The 27,860-nt window shown below is 39.2% G+C and overlaps 1 protein-coding gene across 1 annotated transcript in view; it reads right to left on the reverse strand.

The window, feature by feature from the left end:
- Pappa2 (pappalysin 2) overlaps positions 1-27,860 on the reverse strand; it is a 232,006-nt gene that overhangs the window by 56,755 nt on the left and 147,391 nt on the right. Inside the window, exons 14-16 of the mRNA XM_051186063.1 lie at positions 18,663-18,834; positions 14,957-15,134; positions 13,577-13,793 (exon numbers count right to left, since the gene is read on the reverse strand). Coding sequence (XP_051042020.1) covers positions 13,577-13,793; positions 14,957-15,134; positions 18,663-18,834 — 567 coding nt within the window. The remainder of the gene's footprint in view (positions 1-13,576; positions 13,794-14,956; positions 15,135-18,662; positions 18,835-27,860) is intronic.

Genomic DNA, 27,860 nt, shown 5'->3' on the forward strand with positions numbered 1-27,860 from the left:
CAGTGCTTTGGATCAAACCCGTAGCCTGCTGTATGTTAAGCAATTGCTCTGACATCAAACTAGATCACCTAACCTTAACTCTATATTTTAAAAGTCTGTCCACACTTTTATATGTAATGCAGTTGGCAAATGCCTACAATTTCTTCTCCTTTCCATGATAGTAGAAATAAGCCATAAATACAGGGAAAGAGAGTAAGATCATTCCCCTAAGAAGCCTGCAGCCCTCCCATCTGGTCTGGGCTGAGCATTCAGCTCTTTGGCCAGAGTTATTAGCTGAATGATTTTGCTTTCTATCCCTTATTTTGCAAATGACATCATGAGGAGTTGGGGTTAGGCTAAGGTTTGTATTTATTTTCTTTTTAACTTCTCCAGACAAATCGCCACAATTTCCAAGTTGAAAGGTGCCTTTTCCCAATTTCCAGAGCTTGTGGTACCCACCTACTGTTGAAACCCCAGCTGTGCCTTTTCTCCTCCTTACATCCCTGCCAGAAATAAAGAGCTTGTAATCAAAACTTGGCTGCATGTTTGATTGATGTTGCTTGAGGCACACACGAGTCTACCCCATTTTTCTATCACCACTGAAGGCTTTTCAAAAGTCATATTTATGTTTCCTTGGAGAAAAATATGAGTATGGTTTCCTGGACCAACAGAATTATCATGTCTTTGCCAATCAAGGGCATCTGGTGTCTACAGTGAGGAGTCCCTCAGAAATAATAACATAATAGAAAGAGATATTGAAGAGTGAAGAACTGGTCTTTGTAGATGGTATGGACTCTTATTCACTAGTTCCTGGTTTTCACATCTCTACATGTACTCCCCCTCAGACATCCTTAGCACAATGAATGGCATCACCATTTACTTCGTTGCTCCAACTTGAGACACAGGCGACATCATTGGTTGCACTCTCTCAATCTTATATTTTCCCCAACCCCATCTGGCATCACACAATCCATCAGCAAACCCTGTGAGCTCCTCCTTGCAGGTATTCCTGGAGCTTGTCCCAGTAACTCAGCATCTCTGTAACTCCAAAGGTTTTACTTTTACAAAGCCACTCTCTTACTTTCCAGCTAGACAGTCTACTTTACTGTACCCTTCCATACCCAGTCAGCAAGTACTAATTAAAGCAATTTTTTTATAAATATGAATAAATCACATTGTATCATTTCCTATGTAGAGCATTTCAATTGTTTCTAGCTACAAAGCAAAATATTTAAATTAAAGTCCAAATGCTTCATATTAGCCTGCAAGGTCCTGTATTACACAACTCCATTTTCTTTGATACCATTCACCATCCAGTCATGTTTTCACATGCACTTCAGCTGCTCTGGGATGAGAATTGCAAGTGCAACATATGATTGTCCCTGTCACAGGACGCAGATGCCAATCTTCCCACTTGTGGTGCTAAACTGGATCCATCTCTATCTTCCTATATATGAATAATTTTTTATCACTGAGAGAGCCCTCTGTCACCTTAAGATCCAGCATCTTTGTTGCCTTCACAGAATGAACGCTCTGTAATTATCTTCTCTTTTCTATTTGTTTATTATTATACCTGTCTCTGATATGCCTGTTTACTCCTACCTGGGCCTTATTTACCATGATATCTTCAAAACCCCATATTATATATGGTTCATATTATGTGCATTTTGTTCAGTGGGTGTGTGGATATTTACTTTATAGCTGAGACACTCTTAGAAATTCTACTAATTTACTTGGTGTCATCACACTGATCAATGTGTTGTGATGAGCTGACACTTATGTGTCCACATTGCAATCTGGAAGTGCCTGTAGTACTGCAAAGGAGCAGATAAAGGAACTAATTCTTTGCTTGTGCACTTGCCATTGACTTATGCTAAATGAGAAATGTAGGTGGGGACAACAATCACATTGCTCTATTACAGATAAGTAACCCAAAGTATTATTTGGTTAAGTTTTTTTTTTTTTTGCATGACACATGCTCAGTTTCATAAACAAACTCTCTCTTCGGATACTCTGGGTCCTTACTACCCACAATGTGGTTCCTATAATAGCAGTATTACAATTAGAATCTGAGAGCTTATAGGTAATAATCCAAGGATAGATTTTAGATTGGCTCAATAAGAATCTAAAATTCTCCAAGCTATTCCTATGCATTTTAAAGCTGGAGAAGGGAAGACTAAGGGCACTTTAAGAGAAATAGTCTCCCCCCCCCCCACTCCAAAGAATATCATAGCAATTCCAAACTCCACACCAGTTTTCATTTTAACAAACTGCAGGCCTGGCTTCTCAAGCCAATATCCTGCAAGCAGAGCAGGCAGACTTTGGTTGTGACCAGTCCACAGCTGATCATAGTTACTCTGCACTGTGTAATATCAGACCTCCAGATGTCCTGTCTCAGACAAGAAAGAAAATCGGCAGTATCCTCTACTCAGATGTATTGGCTTTAGCAAGTGTTCTCTGAGTAAGAAATACATGAAAAGGTCTCTTAATACTCCCAGGTAAAATGGAACCTTGTCAGTATGAAGAGCCTGCTAATGCCTAGATGTGTTTGGACTCTTTATTCTGTGCCAATGCCTGTCTCTGTGCTTCTGTCTTTGGATACTCTGCTGCTAATAGTGTAGGTCCCCATGCTGGTAGGTAGGTACAGGAACACCCTCTGCCTAGGCTTGAACTCTTCAGGCTTGCAGTTACTTCTCCATACTTTCTCACTAGATCATTTCTAATTTTGCTCTTCTATCTGCATGTTAGTCCTGTAAGTGGTACTTAATATATTTTATGTTCCTGGCCCACTACATATGATGGAATTTTTCATATAGAACATGCTTGGGTTACTTTCCCAGACCTGCGATATCTCATGCAATTTAAATCCAAATGCTCACAATTATTTTGTAATTTAGATTCCTAATATCTGTTCTCATAGGAGCATGTTTGAAGAACTAGAAACCACACTGAAAAGCAAGGATCAATGGAACCCAAAGCATGGAAACATTTAGTAGGAAACTTTGGTTTTTACCATTTTGCATCATCTACCTTTATTCTACTTTCACATTCATTGGATAATTATTTATTGAACATCTAACACATATATGTTTGTACACTAGGTCCCATACCATGGAAGACAAATTATTGTAATAATGCCAGAATATTAAATTACAGGATCCCTGCCTTGTTCACTGTTCTATCACTGTGAAGATACACCATGACCAAGAAAACTCATATAAAAGATTTAGAATGCATTGAGATAGGAGACAACTTCCTGAACAGAACAGCAATAACATATGCACTAAGACTGACAATTAATAAACGGAACCTCATGAAACTGGAAAGCTTCTGTAAACAAAAGAAGCTGTCAATAGGACAAAACATCAGCCTATAGAAATGTTTTTACCAACTTCACATCTGACAGAGAGCCAATATCCAAAATATGTAAAGAGCTCAAGAAACTAGACATCAACAAACCAAACAATCAGTTTTAAAAGTGGGATATAGATCTAAACACAGAATTCTCAACAGAGGACTTTCCAATGGGTGAGAAACACTAAAGAAATGTTCAATATCCTTAGCCATCAGGGAAATGCAAATTAAAATGACCTTGAGATTCCATCCTATACCTGTCAGAGTGGCTAAGGTTAAAAACACAAGTAACAAGCCATGCTACTGAGGATGTAAAGCAAGCGGAACACTCCTCTATTGCTGGTTGGAATACCACTTAAGTGGTTGTACAGCCACTTAAGAAATCAATATGGAGGTTCCTCAGAAAATTGGGACTCAATCTACCTCAAGACCCAGCTATACCACTCCTGGGCATATATACCCAAAGGATGCTATGTTCTACCAAAATATACTGGTTCAACTATGTTCAAAGCAGCTTTATTCGTAATAACCAGAAACTGGAAACAACCTACATGTCTCTAACCAAAAAAATGGATAAAGAAAATGTGGTATAGTCACACAATTACTCATCTGTTAAAAAAATAAAAGACATCATGAAAATTGAAGGCAAATGGATGGAACTAGAAAAAAAATCATCCTAAGTGAGGTAACCCAGTACCAGAAAGACAAACATGGTATATACTCACTTGGACATGGGCATTAGCAGTTAAGTAAAGGATAATCACACCATAATCCATAGACATAGAGAGACTAAATAACAAGGAGGGCTCAAGAAGGGACCCATGATCTCCCTGGAAGGGGAGATAGAATATATTTCACAGGTTGACTGGCGGCAGGTAGGGATAGAAACAAGCAGGATGGGAGTAGAGAGAGGGAGTACTGGGAGAATCGATTGTAATTTGAGGGGGGGCATTTTAGGAGAAATGTGGAAACCTGGTACAATGGAAACTCCCTAGAATCTTCAAGGGTGACCCTATCAGAGACTCCTAGCAATGCCGTCTATGGAGTTTGAACCCACCATTTTCTGCAACCAGGTGGAGCGATTGGGACATCAACCCAGCCACAAAACCGTCAACCTACAATTTGTCTTGTCTACAAGATGTGCTGGGGTAATGGCCGCACAGAACTTGTGGGAGTGGCCAAGCAAAACTGGTCCAAATTGAGGCCCATGTCACAATTGGGAGCCCATGCCGGGCACTATATGGATGGCCAGGAACCAAAGACTGGACAGCCCAGAGACCTGGGATAGAACCAAACATTATTGGAGAAGACAGATTTAAAAAAAAAAAAACAGTGAAATGATTCTTAGTGACATTCTGCTGTACTCATAGAGACTTTTATCCAGCAACTGATGAGAACAGATGCAGAAACCCACAACCAAACATTAGGCAGAAACAACAAAGAAAGGGAGGAATGATGTAGGAGCCAGAAGGGTGAAGGACACCATAAGAACATGGTCCACAGAATCTACTAAGCAGGACTCGTAGAGGCTCACAGGCCTGAAGGGACAATTAGAAATCCTGTATGGGTCTGAGCTAGGTCCTCTTCTTATACATTATGTTTGTATACCTGGGTTTTCTTGTGGGACTCCTAACAGTGGGAATGGGGATATCTCTGACTCTTTTGACTGCTCTTGTGATGTTTTTCCTCCAACTGGCTTGCCTCAGCTAGACTGTCCAGCCTTGATATGAGGGTATATGCTTAGTCTCATTGTAACTTGTTATGCCATATTCAACTGATATCACTAAGAGGCCTGCTCTTTTCTGAAGGGAAATTGAAGGGAAGTGGATTTTGGGGATATGGAGAGAGGGACTTTGTGGATTGGAGGGAGGTGAAAATGGTGGGATGTAATATATGAGGAGAAGAATTAAAAACAAAATAGGCAAGAGTTGGACAGTTCAGTCACAATGACTTTCAGGACATATTTAGTGGCTGCACTGGATAGTTGTCATTAAGTGTGACATAATGGCTCAAAGCAGACCAGCATTAAAACTGAAACTTTGACTCTTAGTAAGCCTCTGACTTGAAATAAATTACTTTGTCTTTCTTGTTCTCAGTTTTCCTATTTGAAAAAATGGAGAAGCCATATAACACAATGAATAGTATCTGCTCACTAAGTGGCCAAAATGACTAGCAAGTACTGATGACCTAAGTGTGTGTATATGTGTGGGATGTTAACATTCCACTCACTATCTTGACCATATTTAATTCTTCATATTACTGTCCCACCCAGAATCCCCCATGGGACCATTCATGAATCAGTCTGGCCTGCCCTGACCCCATTGTTAAAGAACAAGGCAAGGTCACTACCAAAATGTTCACCCACCCAGCTAAAGTAAGAGTTAGTAAACACCGTTAAGACAAACCAAGGCAGACAAAGGCAAACAAGAAACAACAGTAGGGTATTAAGTTACATTTTGCTAAATGTCTTACTGCTTTATCTGTTAAAAGCATTGCTTGCATTTTTTTATTAATAGAGAAATTGGCAGTTGATATAGAGCAGCAAACTTTACAGTAAGATTCTCCATTGCTTGGGACTGAAGGTCACAAGGATGTTTATGAGTCCAGCAAGTGTTGTTCTAAAGTAAAGGCTTGAGCACCAACTGCCAGCCCTGTAAAGCCTGAGGCAGGAGTTGGCCTGTGCCCAGGTGTGTATTTGAGTGGCCAAAGCTTACAGCAGAGGTTCAGTCACTTTGAAGCCAAAAGAAGCTGTAATAAGTTAGTTTAAGGCTCACATGATACTACAATGGCAAGAGAATTGAGGATTCTAAGGATAAACTTTGAATGTATTTACTATAAACACTAATTATAAAGCCAGACAGAGTCTTAATGGAAAGAAAACAAATTTCTATGTCTTACAGATGAGTGTACACAGAGATTACAGTATTGTTCTTACTTGGAAAAGTTACTGACAGCATACACACACACACACACACACACATACACACACACACACACGCACACACACACGCACACACGCACACATGCACACACACACGGTTATCACCTATTTACGTGGATAGGCAATGTTATGACATAGTGTTTATACATCAGGTAGATTACTGTTTTTAAAAGTTATAAATTCATTATATTTAAGGAATTTTAAGATTGTTTCACTTCACATTGGCAGTTGATTAGTCAAGGCTTCCTATCACATCCCATAGTAGAATAAAATTAATTGAAACTCCAGCTATTATTCACAAAGATGAAGAAAGTCTAATAAAAATGAAGGTAAGACCTCCTTTACATGCCTTGGCCCTCTTTCAAGACAGACTGACATTACATGCCTATGTTAATTTTTATATCTAACCAGCTCTCCATTGCTATTTTATTTCCACTTACTTTCTCCCACATATAATTTCATTGTTTCCTGGTCCACTTTCATTTCAGCATGGTAAAGTGGGATGATATAAAGCCTGCAGAGAAGGTTCTGGTTAAAGGAGGGAAGTGTATATTTTTAGCTCATCAAACTTTGTTTTGGTATGTGTGTGTGTGTGTGTGTGTGTGTGTGTGTGTGTGTGTGTGTGTGTTTCTATAGTAAAGAAAATGTACCCTCCCTCTGTGTTAGAGAAAACAAGGATATTGGTGGTAGTAGTGATGACCATGACTATGGTAGGTGTTAGAAATAATGATGACACTGAAGATGATGGTCATAGTGATGATAGTTGTGATAGTGACAAAGTGGCAGCAGTAACAGTGGTGGTAGCAGTTATAATGGTGGCCCTAATGACAGTGGTAATAGTTGACTCAGTGGTGACAATGAAGCTGGTGGTGGCAGTGATGATGAAGACAAACAGTAGAAGGCATTGCAGAGCAAAGAAAAATAACCAGAAATTATGTTCAGTTTTTATAGACTTTCTAAATGATCCTATTATCTCTGTCTTATGAATGAGAATAGTGATAGTCTACTCTAACAATAGTAGAGCGGTGACATGTTCAAATAAAAAAACTAATGAGCAAGCAGAGTTGCCATTCAAGAGCAAGTCTCACCATGCCCACACCGTAAGCAATGACATAAAACTTGACTACAGAAACATCTTTTAGAGTTTTGACTCAATTATCTTCTTTGGCACTTTTAGGGTTCTCACCAGTCTATAAATCTAAGGAGGAAAAAAATCCTAGTATTCCATTTTCAAATGAGATCTACATCTAGCCCCATGGGTTATGAATGATGAATGACTGACCAAACCCAGCAAATAATGACTATAAACTTTGTTCTTTCAGCCTAAGTTCTTTGGGAAGATTACCTAAAGTATTTCCTACTAAGTTCATGTAGTAGTATTTGTGTTTATAATAGTACTCCTCTCAATGATAGCATACCAAGATCTTAGATAATCATATTTGTTCTATGACAAAGGCAATAGAATGTAAACTTTTAGCACTAGAAATAATGTAAAAGTTTATTTTACAATGTGGAAAAAGAGGTCAGAAAAATGAAGTTCTTTGCTCATTATCAAAAGTAGTACCAGGTCAAACCATAGCCTTTGGTGTTAAGATGGCTTTAATCTCAATATGGCCATTTATTGGATGAATGAGCACATAACTTTCACTGTATTTCCTTTTTGTAATTGGAGATAATAATATAAAATGTAAATATATATATATGTATGCATATATATATTTGTACAATACTTTAACACAAGACATTGTACTAGTATTTCTTTAATAATAAAATACATTATTACCATGAGAAATATATGTAGTAAAGAAGCCAAAATTCTTAGTGATCATAGCCCATAGCAAGAAATCATTATCCTCTCCATGATTGTCATTTCATTTTTTGACATACCAAGCAGTCCTTCTTTGTAATATAGAGAAGGATTAAATACATACCTAGTTTCTGCTTCTCTCAGGTTCTTCCAATAAGTCAGACTGGACAAAGCTCCATTGAAGGTGTACACTACCACCCAACAAAAGCAATCATAATGTGAGACCTATAGTTTCTATCTTCAGTTGTGTTCATAGAACATTTGTGTGTGTTTGGAAAAGTTGATGTCACAAAAAGTACATAAGATGGGTATTTACAACTTCTTTGAAAAGATCTGACTTCTATTCTACTTTTCAGATGATATGGTGATGAATGATTTATAGGAGAGACTGTTAAACAAGTTAGAAGGCCAGAGAAATCTAGAATTAACTGGGCCCCTAATAAGGATAACCTAACCTTCACATATAAGGATAACATATAATGAGAAAAAGCACCCATGGGAGTAAAAAAGAATAGAGAATATAACATGGTCTTTGTATAATATATCATTCAAACACATTCATTTAACTTTCTTGGATGTCAGGTTAATGAAATCACAGCCTAGTGATTAATGGTGGTATATAGGTGGAAGAAACAGCTAAACAAAGATGAAAAGAGGTTATAGTTGTGTGGATTATCCACTGCAAATGAATGATAAGTGCTAACTAAAACTTGTAATAATTACTGGTTTATGAGGTTACAATTCTGTTAGTGTTTTCTCTATTATCTTTAAAATAAATAATATACAAAATTATATCCAAAAATCTGCCACATAAAAGGACAATAATATATATTTTTACATATATATATGTTGTTTTTATACTTATTTATTACCAAAATTCCAGTGTACACATTGTCCTAACAAGGGTAAAGTTTCTCCAAGGTCAGTGCATGATGAACATCAAATGAACTCAAGGAAATTTTCAAAATGCTAGTGCCTGGATCACCCTCCCCCCCCCCCCCAGAAATTCAGGTGTATAGATATGCCTTGACATAAGCAGAGGCAAATCTTAAGAAACCCATTGTACATATTACATGTCAAAAGTAATAGAATACACTGTTTGCTGTTAATAACACACTGTTAGTTGACGATAGTACAAGACACCATAGCATTAGTCCTGAGTGCTGTGCAGGCTTCAGATTCTACCAACATCACAGGGCAAAGAGATGTGTAGATTTCAAATGATTTATTATAGACTCTCCTTTGTGTAGTTAGGAATCTGGGATGTAGATGGGATACCTCAGTGGCTGCATCCCTAGGTATTTGGCTTGTGGGTACCCTTATAGCCATTAATGGAAGAGTTTGTAGTAGCAGGTATGGGACTAGGTTGGAATCATCAACATGTGACCACAATCAAGGCTATGGACTAAAAAACTTCAGCTCTGAAAAGTACATGGATTAAGAAATAAAATAGGGGACTGGAGAGATGACTAAGTGGTTAGGAACACTTACTGCTCTTACAGAGGACCCTGGTTCCCTGCACCCACACTGGGTGATTCACAGTCTACTGTAACTTCAATTCTAGGGGATCTGAGTCTGTTCTGACTTCCATGTCAATGGTAACTGCATGCAAGTTGTGCACATAAACTCATGTGGTCTCTCACACATACACATAAATAAAAATAACAAACAATTCTTGCTTTTAAAGAGAGAAAGGAAAGAGAATGCAGAGAAAATGGCCATTGGAGAATCCAGAGGAGGGAAGAAAGCTGGGGAAGGAAATGAGAAGAGACAGAAAGAAGGAAAATTGGGGTAGAAACACAACAGAGCTGAAAAGGAGGGCGTTTCAGGAAGCAGCATGTGGCTATCATGCCATAACATGAAGCCTGTTTGATCTTCAGAAGTGTTTAATGTCTTTTGTTTGTTACTTTGTTTCTATTTTTGTATTTTAGCTTCTTGTCTTAATTTCCTTTGCTTGCTGTAGAAATAATGTAATGTAGCTCAGGCTGCCCTTGAACTTGCCATATCACTAAAGATGGCTTTGAACTCCTGATCATTCAGCTTTCAACTTTCAAGTAGTGGATATTTCAGGAGTGTGCTATTATCCACCACTTTTGGTTTTGTCTTTGAGGTGTCACTACCTGGGGATAGTGCCTAGGTCTTCCTCTAATATTAAATAAATAGGCACAGAGGAGGCAGAATGGGATGAAGCTCCAGCAGGGAGTTCTGAAGCCCCAGTCAGCACTTAGGCTTTATTTCTCTTGCATCAACAAATCTCAGGAAATCAAGAAGACAATACATTCAGCTTAGATTTTTATAGTTGTTTCCTTCTTAAAAATACAACAGCAAAGCACTTGGAAGACCGAGGCATGAGAATTGCTCTCAGTTCAAAGCAAGCTTGGGCTACAAAATAAGACCCTGTCTCAAAAACCCAAAGTAAAATAAATAGACAAATAAGAAATACGAAGCAACACCTAGCATAGGGTATGTATTGAACTTCATAACTTACAGAATAGTTTTAGTACATTGTCCAACTTTTATAGCCCAAACAATCCCATAGAAAAGATGGCTCCCCTTCCCATGGTGAATACAAAACTGAAGACACTTGGTTATACTAGATTGCTCATTACCATGCAAATAGGTTGCAAACCTGAGTCCTCAAGCACCTGTGTCCCCACTCATACACTGCTTCATGCAACTACGTAAAATCATCCTGTGATTGCTTGAATTGCCTTCCATGCCAGCTCTTCTGACTTCCATCTTTTCTGAAGTGTGTGTCCTAAGAAGAAGTTTAGGGTTCCATCTGTCCAGCTTTGTGCTTCTTCCACACAAGCAAAAGCAAGGCAGCCATAGTTCACTGGGTAAACACAAGTGGCAAGTAACAGTGACTTATGCTCAACTTGCAAACTTCTGATTACCAATTCTTCGCCTGCTATATAAACAGGTGTAAACTGAGATCTAATCGGTTTACACAGCATGGTAAATAATTTTTTTTCTTAGCACGGTGCTTGCAAACGTAAATGTTCAAGACCAAATGGATGGTGACATTCTGATGCATGTGTCCAGTGTCTCAGCCAGAAAAGCCTCACCCACAAAGGGCTCTCAAGTGCTCCTACTCAGGGATAGGAATGGGAGGAGGGGCAGAAAGCTCAGAGTTCCCAGTGGAAACCTCATTTTCTCCACATAAAGCTTAGCTATGAGCTCAGAGAAATAGCTATTGCCTCTCTACCATTAATTCTCCTATCCTAAAATGCTCTGTTCTTACTTCTCCACCCTACATGTCGGTCATCTCTCTACCCTTTACTCACCCCTGAGCATTTTGCCCCACCACTCTCTTGCTACCCTTCCATAAAGTTCATGGAAGAAAAAGCAGAAGGATGAAAATATCCATGGAGGTAGCTAATGGTGTTGCAATAGCTTACTGAGGATTCTTTAACTCATTTGAGAAGCCCCTTCATCAGTTCTGTCATCCCATTTGTCAGTTAAGAAACCTGAGGCAGAGAACGAAATTTTCCATCCACTATACATGTAATAAACACCCTGGGGCTAAGCCAGGAACATCTCCCTGAACCTTACTTTTGAATTATGCTGGCATTGAGCTTGACTCAGATAACCTAAAATAATATTCAGGAGGTTAGTCATTTTTTTATTTAAGTTTGAAACAAGCTTGTTTTATAAATCAATCCAAGTTCCTGCACCCTTCTGTCCTCCCTGTTTCCCCACCAATCCCCATCCCATCCCCTTTCTGCTCCCTGGGGAGGTTGAGGCCTTCCATGGGAAGTCTTCAAATTCTGTCATATCATTTGGAGCAGCACCTAGGCCCTCCCCCATTGTCTAGGCTGAGAGATTAACCACCTATGTGGAATGGGCTCCCATAGTCCATTTGTATACTAGGGATAAATACTGATCCATTACCAGAGGCCGCATAGACTGCCTAGTTCTAACACCCACATTCAGGGAGTATGGGTCAGTCCTATGCTAGTTTCCTGGCTATCAGACTGGAGTCCATGAACTCCCCCCTTGTTGAGGTCAGCAGTTTCTGTGGGTGTCTCCAGCCTGATCTTGACCCCTTTGCTCATCACTCCTCCCTCTTTGCAACTGGATTCTAGGAGTTCAGCTTAATATTTAGCTCAAGAAGCTAGTTACTAAAACACCAAATAATCCAATTAAAAAGTAGGGAACAGAACTAAATAGAGCATTCTCAATAGAGGAATCTAAAATGGCTGAAAGACACTTAAGAAAGTGCTCAGCATCCTTAGCTATCAGGGAAATGCAAATCAAAAGAACTCTGAGATAACATCTTACTACTGTCAGAATGGTTAAAATCAAAAACATCAAAGACTGCAGAGGATGTGGAGAAAGGGGTACATCCTCCCCTGCTGGTGGGAGTGCAAACTCGTACAGCCACTTTGGAAATCAGTATGGTGTTTCTTCAGGAAAATGGGGATCAGTCTACCTTAAGATCCAGTAATTCCACTCTTAGGCATATACCCAAAAGATGTACATTCATACAACAAGGACATCTGTTCAACTATGTTCATAGCAGCATCATTTGTAATAGCCAAAACCTGGAAGCAACCTAAATGCCCCTCAACTGAAGAATGGAGAAAATGTGGTACATTTACACAACGTTGTAGTATTCAGCAGAAAAACATGATGGAATCTTGAAATTTACAAGCAAATGGATGGAACTGGAATAAACCATCCTGAGTGAGGTAATCCAGTCACAAAAAAGACAAACACGGTATGTACTTACTCATATATGGTTTTTAGACGTAGAACAAAGGATTGACAGCCTACAATCCACTCTGCCAGAAAAGCTAGGAAACAAGGAGGACCCTAAGAAAAACATACATGGTCACCCACAGAAGGCAAAAGGGACAAGATCTCCCAAGAAAATTGGGAGCATGGGGGGAGAAGGGGAGAGAGTGAGGAATAGGAGGGAAGAGGTAGGTATAAGGGAGCAGGAAGATTAAATCAGGCAAAGAATAAAGGAGAGCAAAAAAAGAGATACCATAATAGAGGGATTCATTATAGGCTTTAGGAGAAATCTGGCACTAAGGAAATGCCACCTTAGTGGCAAGGATGAACCCACCTAACAATCAAGGCAATAGTGGAGAGACTACCTTAAATGCCCTTCCCTGATAATGAGATTTATGACTACTTTATCTGCCATCCTAAAGCCTTCATCTAGTAGCTGATGGAAGCAGAAGCAGACACCCACAGCAAAATATTGAGCTGAGGTTAATCATTTTAACTCTAAAGAAAATGACAATTAAATCAGTTTTTCTCCAAAAGCATATGCATGAGACTATGGAAATCTTTACAGAAAAGATCTGGACTCCTGTCTGTCATGACTGAAGAATATATCTGTTCAGGTATAGAGAAGTTATACAGGAAAGCAAACACAATAAACAGTGGGTATCTCAGAAAGAAATGATCTTCAATTTTCCATGAGGGAACAGGAACATGATGCAAGGCAAGGAAACCATGAGACCAAGTACATGAACACTTACTTCCTGCTTTGACTCCCCGCACTTTCCATCACATAGTAGCCTGGTTTGCATTCATATCTGCAGATGGTGCCCACATCATGGTTGTTGCCTTCTAGGCAATTTGGCAGGAGCAAATTGGCATTTGGAATAACCGGAGGAGCATCACATTCCAACTTGCAGTAGACTTCAGGGAGAGACCAGAGTCCATCTTCAAGACAGGTCAGCCACGGGCTCAGTCCTGACTCCAGGAAAGAGAATCACATGATTCTCATAACAGATAGTACATAGACAAAGAACAAAAACCTAGGCAATAAACAAATATATTGGCTCTCTTCATGTCCCATTATTCTTTGTTGAGGAGTGTCTCTAAAATCTTCCCATCAAATGATGATCATGTAGGTTCTTACTCTACAGCTGTTGGCAAGATCTCACATACCATAGCATCACATAAAGAGTCCCTAGTCTCAATGGAAGAAGAGCTACCAACCAAATCGTTGCCTCTCTTCCTACCTACAGTAGCAAAAACATAGGATTAGTAGTAACATGGGTGGTATTAAAATAATGACAGTTGGCACTTGTTGATGATTATATGCCAGTGTTCTAAGTGTTCTGCTTGTGCAAATACATGTAAATTGCAAACAGCAAAAAACCCTATCAAATAGATTCTGGCTATCCCCTATCAGGTAGATAAGGAAATGGGGTCTCCCCATAGTAGTGTCTAGATTTGAGATAGGTAATTTGGATACAGAATTCTGAGTTTTAATACCATATCACATGACCTGCTATAATCTGGTTTCTCCAAATGTAACCTAGGACTGGCAGCATTAACATCACTAGCCTGCCAATCTACTAAACCACATGTCAGAGTAAGGTTAAGGAATCTTCATAGGCAATGTGTCATTGTGTGACATACTGAAGGCTGAGAAGTATAGCTAAAGGACAAGGTGTGGTGGTGAGTTAGATCCTGGCCCAGCACCTCTTCATCTCAAGTAGCCACACAGCCATGGATACATGGTGTAACAGTGTTCTCTTAATTTACAAAATAAAACAAAACATATCTGATGCACAATGTACACATTAAAACTTAATAAGATGTACCTTGGTTGTTAATATTATCAGGACAATTGTGCTGATTGGCCTTATTCTGAGAATTCATATAAAAATAAGAAACAAAGACGAAGTTTCATTCATTATTAATGACACCCTAATCTAGGACATCTCTACATATGTGTTAGGAACAAAAATAGTGATATCTGAGGGGATTTTGTGTTATTGGAGGAAAATATTAGAGAATAGCTATTTTGAAGCATATATGGGTTAAAAAAAATAGTACAAAGGTACCCTAAAGTGTAAGGGAATGAAGAGAGATCACTTTCAGTTCCCCAGTTGGACAGACAATACCTTGGAGCTTGGCTGGTGGGACACATGAGATGGAACAGCGTTTCTGAAAGTCAGTACCCTCCAAGCAGGAGAAGTTTGCATAATTCACCAAGGAAGAGTCAGGGACACCACAGTCAATGTGCACACAGCTCACATCCTTGTCCCAGTGGCCAGAGGAACAAGTGAGGAGAATCCCTTTCTGAAAACAGAGAGTTTACTTCTGTCAAAGTCACATATAATGGCTATCAGATTTGCTTCCTGGCTTTGGAAGGGTCTTAGTGGTCATTTATGTAACCAATCTGCCTGTGTCCTTTCCTGTGACTCGCTGCTTGGGGGGATGCTGATGAAGGGAGCCTGCTTGTACCAGAGAGTCACTGCTCTTCCAAGCTTCATCTTCAGGCTGTCCTTTCCTTGCTCTGACCTATCTATTTTCAGTACAACTGTCTCGGAGTTTAGGATCTCAAGCCTCCTATTGGTATTTAAATTCCTATTCTGGGGCCTGGGGGCAGACTGGAGATGACAAAGAGGAAGCCCTGCTTGCTTATCTCCCTGTTCCCTGCAGAAGGGATGGCTGCAGACTGACTCACCCAGTGACTATCTTCTCTACTTTGTTCTGGTCTTTGATCCTATAGTATCTATCTGCTGTTCCACAGAGCCAACCCCATCACTCTGGGGTATTGCACATCGAATGGCACATCCTTAAATCCTACCTACATCTTTTTAAGAAGTCTGCTTATAAATGCCTCTTAAATTACCTGCTTTGGAGCAAGGTGCTGTGAATTTGACATTAAACTGCGCTAGAGAGTGAGATGCTCTCTCAAAAACTCAAATTAAAAGATATAAGAAATAAGACATAGCACCAAACATAGCATATGTATTGAATTTCATAACTAATAGAATACTTTCAGTACATTGTTTAATTTTCATACCCAAAACAATCCTTTCCCTTTTGATACAAACACTAAAACACATGGATGATGACTAGATTGCTCAGTACCATGCAAATAAGTTATATGTCATCTACTTCCTACTGGTACCCTTATTAATAAACATACTAAGCTACTAAAAATGATTATCATTTTCCAGAATGGTGAACAGTACCTAAGAGAGTTAATACACACAGGTGCTTCTATCCTACCTCTGGTAAGTGGGAGTAAGTCTAGCCATGTTCCCAAAATTAGGGCCATTGCCATTATGTGAGAAGGCCTGGTCCGGCACTGAACAAGATGGTTTCTGGGGGACTAAAAGTGGAGCAAATCACTGAAACAGTGGCCAAGAAAACAATAGGAACAAAAGTTGTCAGATGCTAACAATACACTTTAATTTGGTCCAAAATAGTCCTATAGTCTTCTCCAATGATTAGAGAGAAAACAGCAAAAAGAATATAAATTAGAAACAAGAGAAATAAAAAAATCCCAGAAGAAAGCAATAACTCTAGAGAAATAACTCTGTCATCAGGTATTGCATGAGCATTAAGCACAGAACCCAAGGAACCAGGAAGAGGGACTGTTACCCTCAGGCAGAAAGAACTTGAGATGGGTACAGGACTTGAAAGATCATCAGGACTTTTGAGCAGCGTAGGGGAGGTGGGAGAAGAAGAGAAGAAGGCATCCAGCCAGATATGAGATGAACAGGGACTTAGTGACTGTGAAACTTATGGCTCATTTGGGAAAAAACAAGCATCTGGCCATGGGGATAAAGATCAAAGACAGACAGAAGAGTTTCTATGATGAAACTGCAGGTCATCCCATCAGGTGACCACACTGGGACACAAGCCAAAGGTCCAATGACTGCTGAAGTTACCTATCACCCATGACACTACATCTTAGCTTAGTGTTTTTCTCAGCTTCCCAGCGTGTCCCTATTGCCAGCCAGAAGGATCCAAGTCAAAGCCAGACACATTTTTTCTATTTAGCTTCAGTTCTCATGTCAACAGAAAGCAAATATCCCCACTGTCTTGTGATCATGAGCCGGGATTGTACAATTTCCTGCATGGGGCCAGAGTCGGGTGACAGTGGCTGGTCAGCTGCAGAGCGCCATTGCTTACTCCACCATGTGTTTGGCAAATGTGATCTCCATCCTCTCTCTAACCAGGTTCTTCTCACACTTAGCACAGTTGGGAGGTCTGGTTCAAACTGCAGCAAACCACTAATCATTTAAACACTGTCTCTAAAACTCCATGTGTAATTCCTGGCTTTTCTCTTGGCTTTTTTGGGTATTGCCCATTTTGTTTTAGATTAGTCCAACTTTAATGCTCCACAAACATAGCCTTTCTGCTCTGCTCTCCTTAACAAACCACACACATGAATTTAGTCCCTAACTTGTTGAGTTATTCCTACTGTGTTTTCAGCATGAAGAATCTTTTGCCTGAGTTAAGAACAGGTGATAGAAGATCTTTCTGTGTCAGGAATTTGATGCCTCAAGCTTCCATAAAGCTATTCCTGTCTGGGTGATTTCATGAAACTTTCTCAAATTCAAAATTGTGTCTTTAACTTCTGACCATGCCTAAAACAGTGAAATTCTTCCATGGGTTCTAAAATTGTTAAGAAAGCAAAAATCAGCTGGGCATTGGTGGCACATACCTTTAATCCCAGCACTCAGGAGGCATAGGCAGGTGGATCTCCATGAGTTTAAGGCCAGCCTGGTCTACAGAGCTAGTTCCAGGATAGGCTCCAAAGCAATACAGAGAAATCCTGCCTCAAAAAACAAAACAACAACAAAAAGAAATCAAATGGCACAAAACTAAAGCATTTCTATTTCTCAAACAATTATTGCCTGAATAGAAATGATGTGCTATTCTTTTTTCCATGATCATGCATGTTCCTGGCTCTCTCTTCAAGCATAATGGCAATTTACCTTGTATATACTTCCACTATCTTATGATGTGATCTTGTTTTCCAATGGTTCATTTATGCTTAAAATTTCCCTGTCCACTGCTGTAAGCTTTCTCAAAGGGAAATGGGAAATAAGCCCCTAGTTAGAGAGAGTTTATCTTGTTTTTACTATAAAAAGCTTGTAATGAGAGCTGTCAATACCTATTATTCCACAGAAGCTTATAATAAGGCTCATCAACTATTGTAGTAACTCAACAAGTTCAATACTTCTTTTTGAAAAAATTATAAATGCAGAAATAAATTTAAAGGGATTATTTATTTTGGTTGTTCTTACTGTTGTATACCTAAAAGATAATGGAGACAAAAAATTTGCCTACATCTGTCTCTTGAATGATACTCTTCACCTAGTACATTCTACTAACCCTAGGCTACCCAAAATCCTGAAAATGGTGCAGTTGAAATTTGGGGTGTGGTATGTAAAAGGAGGGAAACAACCCCTGCCTTGACAGTAGATTTAATATTTTGGGGTACAATATAGTTATATTCCCCCCATGAATCTCAGACAAGTTGACAGCAGTCTATTTATCTGTGAACTAGGAACAGGTCTACTTTGAGATATTCTCAATGTTAAGAAGACACAGCAAGGGAATTTTGAATAAACACTTATATATACTGCCCGCACAGTGAGTATGTTAACACCTTAGGAAATAGGAGTTTCATATGTTTAGACATCTTGAACTTCAGTACCACCATGTTTCTTTTTGCTTTCCTGGAGTTTTTGCTCTTGAAGATTTTAAAACACCCACTTTTCCCAGCCCATCAAGAAAGAGAAGAGAATAGATAGCTTATTGACCCAGGAACTCATTCCTTCTGATTGTCAGCTTCCAACTCACCTGCATCATCCTGAGGTACTGCCCACTGCTGGTCTGAAGGACATACCCCCTTTGACAAGTGATAGCACACTTCATGTGACCTGGGCCACTGGAGGTACAATTTACCACATCTGCATGGTCAAGTAGCAATGGCGTGCATCTTCCCTGTTTTCCACATGGTCGTTGGGCACAACTGGGGGCGACAGAAGTGGAAGCATCCTTAGTTAAAGCCCAAGTGGCAGCAATATACATCTCTGAACAGAACACCTAAAGCGCAGAAGGATTTCCCTCACAGCCTAAGTGGAACTCATCACTTTCTTCTATCTCCCTGAGAAATATGTGGTGTGGTAAATGTAAACCATGACAGCTAACTTTCTGTGGTCCTTCCCGGAGAATCTGTGATGAAGGGATGAGGTAGAAAATGGGTTCCCAAATGTCCTAGATAATCTCAGAAACCAATAGATGAAGGAAGGACACTTGAAATATTAAACAACAATATTTCTAGGCTCCAAGCAATCAGAATAGACCCAGGACAAATTTCAAAAATGGATCCTAGAGACTCCTGGTTTCATCAGGCATTGGCTCTTTAGATAGATGATAAAAAGAAAGTCCCAGAGTGCCTGTGTGGAAGTTGAGTATTGTTGAGTATCTGAGATCACACACTAGTTTGTATGCAAACACTTTGACTATGGACACATAACACTGAAAGGGGCACAGGCTAAGGAAACCTACCGGTATGAATTGAATATCCATCACATGCCAGGCATTGTGGCAGAGACTTTCAGAGATATCTCCTTAGCAGAGAATTGCTTCTTGGACCATTAGTGAGAGATATATAAATGCCCCAAGGTTCAAGGAGATTACAGAGCTTGGACTATAATAGCAGCAATGATGCAACAGACAGTAGAACAAGAAGAGTGTAGCCTCCAGACACAAAGGAAGCAGAGTTTAAATAAAACATTCGCTCCAGACCTTAGTCCTGGCCCCACCATTCAATACTTGTATGATACGGAGTAAGTAATTCACACCCTGATGTTTCAATTCTTTCCCTCATAGGAGAAGCTTTACATGTCTCTTTACAAGGTTGATGCTATTCCCAGGTTAGCCCCTTTGCTGTCCTACTACCAAAGGGCCAACCCCATGTCAGTATCTGTTTCCTATTAGGCTCCTTTCTTTTTCATTTCTCTCATTTCCACACTTTTTTCCATTTAATGAGATTTCTAAACGGCCTTCCTACTCCAAGAAGCAACCCTCCTGCATTTACTTTCTTCCTTCAAATCTCTTAGTAAAAGTATAAAAACAACTCCCTTCTATTAATTAATTTATTTGATCTTGTTAGGTATGCATTTTCTTGTTCTTAAATCAGTTTAGTTATTCATTTACCCACAAGAAAATTATTATCTGATTGTGTCCTTAATCTCACAACTGGAGTATGACCTTCTGGAAAAGAAATACTTTTTATCACCCAAATTTAAATCACCAAATTTTTGACTATAGTAGACACAATTAAAGCTTGCTTAATTATTTTTTTTCTATTTCAGATAGCAAACTTAGTCAATGTTACTACAATGGAAAATATTTAAATCACAAAAAAAGAAAATTATCCTCCAATGATTCAACTATCCTGAATTAATCATTCAGGCCTAAAGACCTTAGCATCACTGATGTCATGATAGAGGAACCATTCTGACCAGTATATAAACCCTTGTAACACCTGCTAAAATGGGGACAAATACCTAATCAATCAAATCCTTAGTGCCAGGATCTAGAAAAGTTCCTAAATGTACTAATCTCACTTTTTGGCTACTGTAGTTTTGCTTCTCAATAACTTTTCTTGTTAACAAAAGTGTGTCAATAAGGATGTGTTTTATTGTACATAAAAGACAATGAATGGGAAGGCTCTGGGCTGCATGATTTGAGCACGTTCCCCATGCAGCTACCAGTTGGTAAAACAGACTTTCTCTTCAGCAAGAGTATCTGTATGTGTGTGCTAGAATGGAATTATCTTACAATAAAAGGACATATTCTTTGCAAGAGGTTGGACTGAAAACTGATGATTTAAAAAATACCATGCCTTTAAGGAACTTAGTGCAGTGAGAGAGACTAACAATATATTTTCTTACTCTTGATATTTTTGCCAGTGGTAATATCATTAGAGAAAGTAACTATCACTCATCACCAATAATGTGCTCTACTTGTCCTTGGTTTATATTAGTGATCAATGACTTGATTAAATAATTAGACAACAGCATAAGAATATAGCAAATTAAGTGTCATTAAATATATATATATATATATATGTATATATATATATATATATACATATATATATATATATATATCCTACTGTAATTGAGATGATTTAAAAAGAAGTAGCCCCTAAAAAAGGATTTGATCTGACTGTGATAAATGGATGTCCCTAATGGATAGGATTTAAACACTATTCCAGTGACACTCTCATTTCTTTTGTGCATGCCTGAGAGGTAGAGGGTGGAAGATGAATGATGTGACAATATCATTTTGCTGTCTTATCCAATAGTTATTCTCTATGATGATGTAACATCTATGCAGCCCAATAACAGAAAGGAGAAATAAAAACTGAGCAAAGCAGGACTGTAAATGAGTCAGTATGAATTTCCCAGATCCATTGCTGACCATAGGGTATGCAATATAAGGAATGAGGCTGTCTCTGAGTCTTTACTCAACAGCTGGATAAGGCAGTCAAACCCTGACTGTCCTTAGGATGAGATCAGAAGATGTCCTTTATAGTACCAAAGAACTTCAAATCCATAAATGCTACATGTTATTCACCTACAAACTGTATCTTCTTCAGCATGTATGAAAGAGCACATGCCGTTTAGGGTGAATTTATCCAATGCATCATAAAGGACAAGCACATGCTGAGGCAGGACAGGAAGTAAGTACTGTGCATGAGCTTCTTTCCATCAACTACATTTATTGTTGGTTTTATGAGCATCTATCTAACACCAGAAGTGTATCCAGTATTGGCAGCAGAGAAGAACACAAGACAAAGAGCACAAAAAAGGGAAAGGTGTTATGAAGCAGGGCCATAACTGGGGGTGGAGTATGGGGGAGCAAGCCCAAATCTGTTTATAAAGTGAGAAATGGTTTCATGGCAGCTGCTACAAATTCTTTCACTAGCTTATGTTTCCATTTACTTCCTTTTAAAAGAATTTGTTTTATGAGGATGGTGTTTGTCAGGTCATTAGCTTCTGATGGCATCTGGTCCCAATTGTGGACTTGTCTCCCTTGCACCCCAATCCCAAACCCTCTTTGGTGTTTCCTTTCCACTACAAACATTGCCTCCTGAGTGAGTTTGTTGTGTTCGCTATTATCACACCTTGTTACACTCTCCTTTCTCCTCATGTGACCTCAGTTCTCCTAGATGAAGACAGTGCTAATAGCTCAAATAGTTCATCTTAAAAATTCTCCGATGCTTTCTTCTGTTGATCTCTGGAAAAGGTTAATGAAGGTGGCAAAAGTGAAGCTTTGCAATGTAGTGAGGGTAAGAAGGGAAGAGAAGATATTTATCTTGGTTTGACTTACAAGGAAACTAAAGCTGTTTGGAGACTGGCTAGCAGCCACACATGGAGTCAGAGGAAAATGCTCATCTCCTGGGCTTCCCTCCTGGGCCAATTTAGGCCATGAGGCCTAGGGATGAGGCTGTTTTCCTGCTGTTTTCTGTCTAACCAGGAAAGAGCAGCATTCATTACATGAGCCAAAGAGTTCTTACCAGGGTAATAGAAGGATGCATAGAATATTTATTAGTTTATTTGAGTTTTGAACAGTAGTTTTTCAAAAGGTAGTAAATTAAGGCAGCAATATTGTTGGGTCAGGTGCTATCTGCAAAATCCCCTAATTGTGTTTCCCCTTTGGCAACATCTCCTTTCTCTCCCATCTACTTCTTCAGATCACTCTGTATACCTCTTCATAGTGTCTTCTCAGGCAGGGAAATGATGAGGTCAGTCAAATGTAACTCACAGACTTTTAAGTCAAAGGATTGAAATTTTCACATTTGAATTTCAAGTCAGTTAGTCCTTAGAAACCATAATATGAACATTATTCTACACATTATTCTAACTTTATTTTATTGTTTTGTTTCCCCAAAACCAATTCCAAAACCCATTATTTTGAAAAGACTGAAACTCAGGCATTGAATTTAGGAATCCCTGTTATAAAACCATCTTAACCCCAGACTATCTTCTTGTTCTATAGAATGACTCCACACTCAGTCCTAACAATCCCCCACTACATGGTTTTTCCTCAGATGACTGGGCATGCAAATAAATGATGCGCAGAGGTGAGAAACCCCTGCTATCATGATTCCATAAAAGACTGGCTCTCTGTTCTATGGTACAATCTCTCAATCATAGCTGTGTCACCAACTCACTTAAATGGCTTTTAAAACATGTATTTTTGTAGCACTTATTACCCGAGAGATCTTTCTTTTTCCAGTGGTGTGGTGAAAGAATTTGTGATACTTTTTATGTTTCAAATGGTTGCTTTGGTTTGGTTTCAAGGCAGGGTCTCACCCTGTGGCCTAGACAGGATTTGATTTAGTCTTTATGAGCCTCCTGTCTCTTTATCTTCATGTCACCATGAGCAACTGGTCCAAAGTTTTTACCACTCACCAGGAGTGAATTCTACCCCAGTAAAGGTCTGCATATATATAGCCTGATAGAAATATCAATAAATTCTAGAGGCCTAGAGTGCAAGAAAGCAAAACTGACTCCAAAAAGAGGTAGGTTTCACTGCTAAATCATTATGTTTTAATGGGCTAAACCCAAATTGTCACACAGAAGCCTCAGAGTAAGCTAAAAGCATAACCTATTCTCTAGTTCTGACAAAACTTTGAATACATTTGAAGAAGGAAAATAAATCATGTGCTACTCATTATGCATTCATGGCTCCTTTAGAGACAATTTTATCATTACATTGATTTGACCTTAAGGAATGACTAAGATTTGGAAGGGCTAAATAAATGTCCTGAAAAGTTACTTCTGAAGTTTTATAGATAGAACACAGGGAAATGGAGCAATGTGAAGAACACATGGTGAAATCATGATTTCTCCAAAAATGAAAAGTGAGAATTGCACTCTGTATGTCTGGATCTCTCCCATTCTGACCAGAAGATTTAGAGAAACATGTATTTAAAGGAATCAACATCTGTCCCTGAAGATAGCTTTAGAAGGAAGCTTTACCAGTCAGCAGTAAGGGACAAACAAATTGAGCTTGAGACCAGAAGACAGGCATTATTCTCTGCAGGTAGAGTAGCCAGACCCATGGCCAAGCTTGCCATGAGCTGCATCCCATAGGATGCCAAAGCAGATACTGATTGTTAATTTTTAAGCTCTTGAGGACTCAGCAGGGATATTGTCCTAGTTTCCAGGCCAGGTTCACAGTGTGAAACCCAGGTCATTCCCGGTAAATTAGCAAATAATAGCTCTTCTACCTATAGTTGCTATACAGCATTGGTTCAATGTCCTACTGAGGTTCTGGCTCAACTTGAAAGAGTCAATCAGAATCAGTACTGAAACCCTGGTTCCTTCATATTGAGTTGAGGGAAATTTCTGTGCTAACTGTGGGATGACTGTCGAAGAACTAAGTTTTGCTAAAACTGAAATGGATCTGAAAGACAAATCAACCCAAATACCTCATTGTAGAGATGGGGAAACAAAACACAAAAGGAATGCTGTGATATTCCAGGACTTCATTCAGCAAGTATCAAAATAGAAAAATAAGGAAGCAGTAATTAATATTTGCCCAAACTCAAAATCAGGGTGACCTCAGCTCATAGATTTTCCTAAAGTCATTATCTTACCCTTGCTGAAGCATCTAGAAGAGTCAGACCACAATGCTTCTCTATTCCTAGAATCAATATGGAGAGAAACTATCTGACATCTGTATCATACTCTTCAAGAAAGAGCCTTGAATAATAGAGGAAGCAGTAGACCCTGTTGTCTAGGTTCTGGGCTTGTTTTGCCCTGCTGACATCTGTGACCTTGGGTTAGTCTCTTAACCATTCTGGCTTTCCATTGGCAAATTTATAAAATAACAGGTTTGAAATAGGTTCCACCAAAGGTCCTGCCAGCTTTAGCGTGGTATTTAATTTCACAGATGAGGTGATGGTGGTATTGGGGTGGGCGTCCAGAAAATTCAGGAACAGACAGGATGTGGTAGGGAATGCAAGAGAGAGTTGTCATAATTTTTCTTGCCCAGAAGAAATCTTGTGTTTAAGTCCCACTTTTTAAGATGTTTAGTTAAATAACCTTTTGCAATGCCTTTATCCAAGAAATGGCATTATCAACTAAAGAGCATTCCCTAGAGGGGCTGGTTGAAAGTTAAATAGTAAGAGAGGATCAAATGCCCCTCCACTCTGTTTTATTGATTCTTATTGAAATAAGAGAGTATAAGTCAAGAAGTAATGTATGCTTGGGTTTTGACTGCTAACAAGAGTAGAGTGTGTGGAAAGGATTGATAGAGACAGAGTCTTCATTCATCTGCTCACTACCATCTGGAAAAAAATGTAACAATAGTAGCCATTCTTAGAGAGCATTCAGGTTCTTATCCTATGTCCTCACCTCTGACTTCATTTGTTTTTGGGGATAGGAACGAGGTTAATACAGAATATGTTTCTAACAGCCTTCTTGGGGGAAAACTACTTCTGCTACATTGAAGTGTTTTATGGCAGGAGCATACCAACTGGGAGGGGAAATTGATTGGAGTTCTTGGTCCCTGAATATTCTCTCTGAGCAAAACAGCAATCTTGGTAGTAGTCCTACTTAATCCATCATATGACAGAAAAATGACTAGTTACTGCACCCAATAGACTTCTCCCATTCCTGCATTCTGAGAAAGAGAAGTTTGTCTGACCCTTTAAGTCTCAACACTAACTTTGGCTCTCCATTTTAATTCACTAGTCCCGCCAGGCCGAGTCATTGCTTCCTAGAATGTGACCTATTTGTAAGATTAGAAGTAGACTCCGGTGGCCCCAGCACTTGGTAATTCATTTTATTCATTTCTAATTCTGGGCACAGATTTTACCATGTCTGGCCGTAACACCAGAAGTCCAATCCAAATGCCCCTGTCCCTCTAAAAAGAAACAGATTTGCATCAAACAGCCAAAAGTGCTCCCTTTCAAAAGCGCTGTCTTACCAAGTTTCAAAATTCATGATTTTCATGTGGATTATAAAATATGAAGAAAACCAAAGAAGGAGTCAAACTAATCTAATTAGTGACAAGCATGAAGATGGTATGCTAGCACCTGCCCATCTGAAAGAGCCATAGGATTTCTAACTCCACCCCCTAACAATTTCCAAAGGCTGTAGCTCTCTCCACATGTGGCATTTCCTAATGAAGAATGATTTACTGGAGCTCTGCAAGTGATTGCTTTGTTGATTCCTTCCCTGCCCACAATCTGCCTTTGGATAGCAATTAAACTATTAACCTAGGAGTGACAGCCATCCAGCCACATTCACAGGCTGAGCTTGGGAATTGTGACACTAAGTGAAGAACAACTACTGACCATGTCACTACTAGAAAGGAAGCTACAAGACAAGAAGCCACTAGAAGCTCAGCTTGGCTGTGACCTGTGTAGAAGCTACGGGCAAATGGAGGCCTAGTACCTTGAAGGGGTCCTCAATAAGAAGCAGAACACAAAACACATGCTGAGAACTTCACCTTCTAGATTCTACAGCAAAAAGCTTCCTATGTAGTCTCAGAACTTGCTGGTCTTTTATTGACATCATATTTGTACTATTGTTTTCTCTTTTCTTTCCTCTGAAGAACTATTGAGCTTTGCAGTATTCATAACTCACTTGTTTGCGGAGGAAAAAAGTATGGGGTGGTCCTGAAATCATTTAGTGAAGCTAGATGATGCAGCCCAACATAAAAGGCCTCGGTCTACACACTGGATTTGCTGACACTTCCACATTTTAACTTTCTATACCTCTATGACTATGAGCAAAACTCTACATAGGGCCAGAGGATCATTCCAACCAGAGCTTATGCACAAATGTGTCTACAGTGTCTGCCTATTTGGCAGGCTGGGAAGCCTAGAGAACTCTAGAAATGTCAGCTTGCTTTTACTCTCTGCACATTTTCCACAGCTGCCATAAAAACAAACCATGCTAACAAGACTAGTGCTGACTGAGTATCACACTGAGGCATTGGTGACATATTCAATTCATTCCCCTGTTCCCACACTCCTTTAATTTTTTTCATCTTTCAGCAAAATGTACAAATGTCCACACCAAATGAGTTTCCTCAGGGCTCTGCTCAACCCTGCATTAGCCATGTCCATAGGTGAACAGATGTTGTATAAAAAATAAATGCTCACTTCTGATACATAGTTGTTTTCTATTTTAAAGAAAACTTTGGGGGTTGTCAGGACTTCATGAAAGTAATTCCTAATAGCAGAATCTTAAACACCACAACAAGCCACTCTGAACTTTGTTTCAAAGGTCTTATTTTGAAATCAAGCTGTTCTTGGTGCTTGCCCCCAGCCTTCACCTCCCTTTCCTACAAGACACAGGCAGATCAGATTCTAGCTTTCCATTAAAAAGCTGTCACCTAATTATCCTTAGATATCCTTAGATAATAAATTATCCTTAGAACATACCCCACTAACAAGAATCTCTACATAGATGCATGTTAATTTTAATAAAAGCTATTGAAAAATAGTCTTATCTAGATGCTAAGAAGCTCCAAATGAGAACCATGTACATGACCTTTTACTTTCTTCTCTGCAATTCCATTAGAAAAGACAGTCAAGACTCAAATAGCTCACTGTGGCTTCCAGTACAGACTGTTGTCCACCCAGTCATTTCTCACTGTCCAGGAGACCCAGAATCTTCTCTAGTGGGTTCTCATCCTTCCCTCTTATTTTATGGGCAAATCATTCTGGGAAAAGAAAGTTGGGCAAGAAATCTAGGGAACAATTGAGCGGATATAATTCTTTCCTTGCTCAAAAGAAACTGGGCAGAAACAAAAACAAATTCAACGTTAATTTGCTAAACTGCTTTGGGGAAGAAGATAATCAAATGAGTAGAAATGTAATACATATTTCATTTCTATAGTGCCTTTCCCAGCAGTAAAGGAGATCATTTCCCATCACCCTGGAGCACTAAAAGGGACGCCTCTGCTAAAACTAAAAGATGAGGAGCCAAGGAATAAGCAAACAATTTAGCTTCAGCCCCC

Source organism: Phodopus roborovskii, unplaced genomic scaffold (genome assembly GCF_943737965.1).
Source record: "Phodopus roborovskii unplaced genomic scaffold, PHOROB, whole genome shotgun sequence".
Classification (NCBI taxonomy): domain Eukaryota; kingdom Metazoa; phylum Chordata; class Mammalia; order Rodentia; family Cricetidae; genus Phodopus; species Phodopus roborovskii.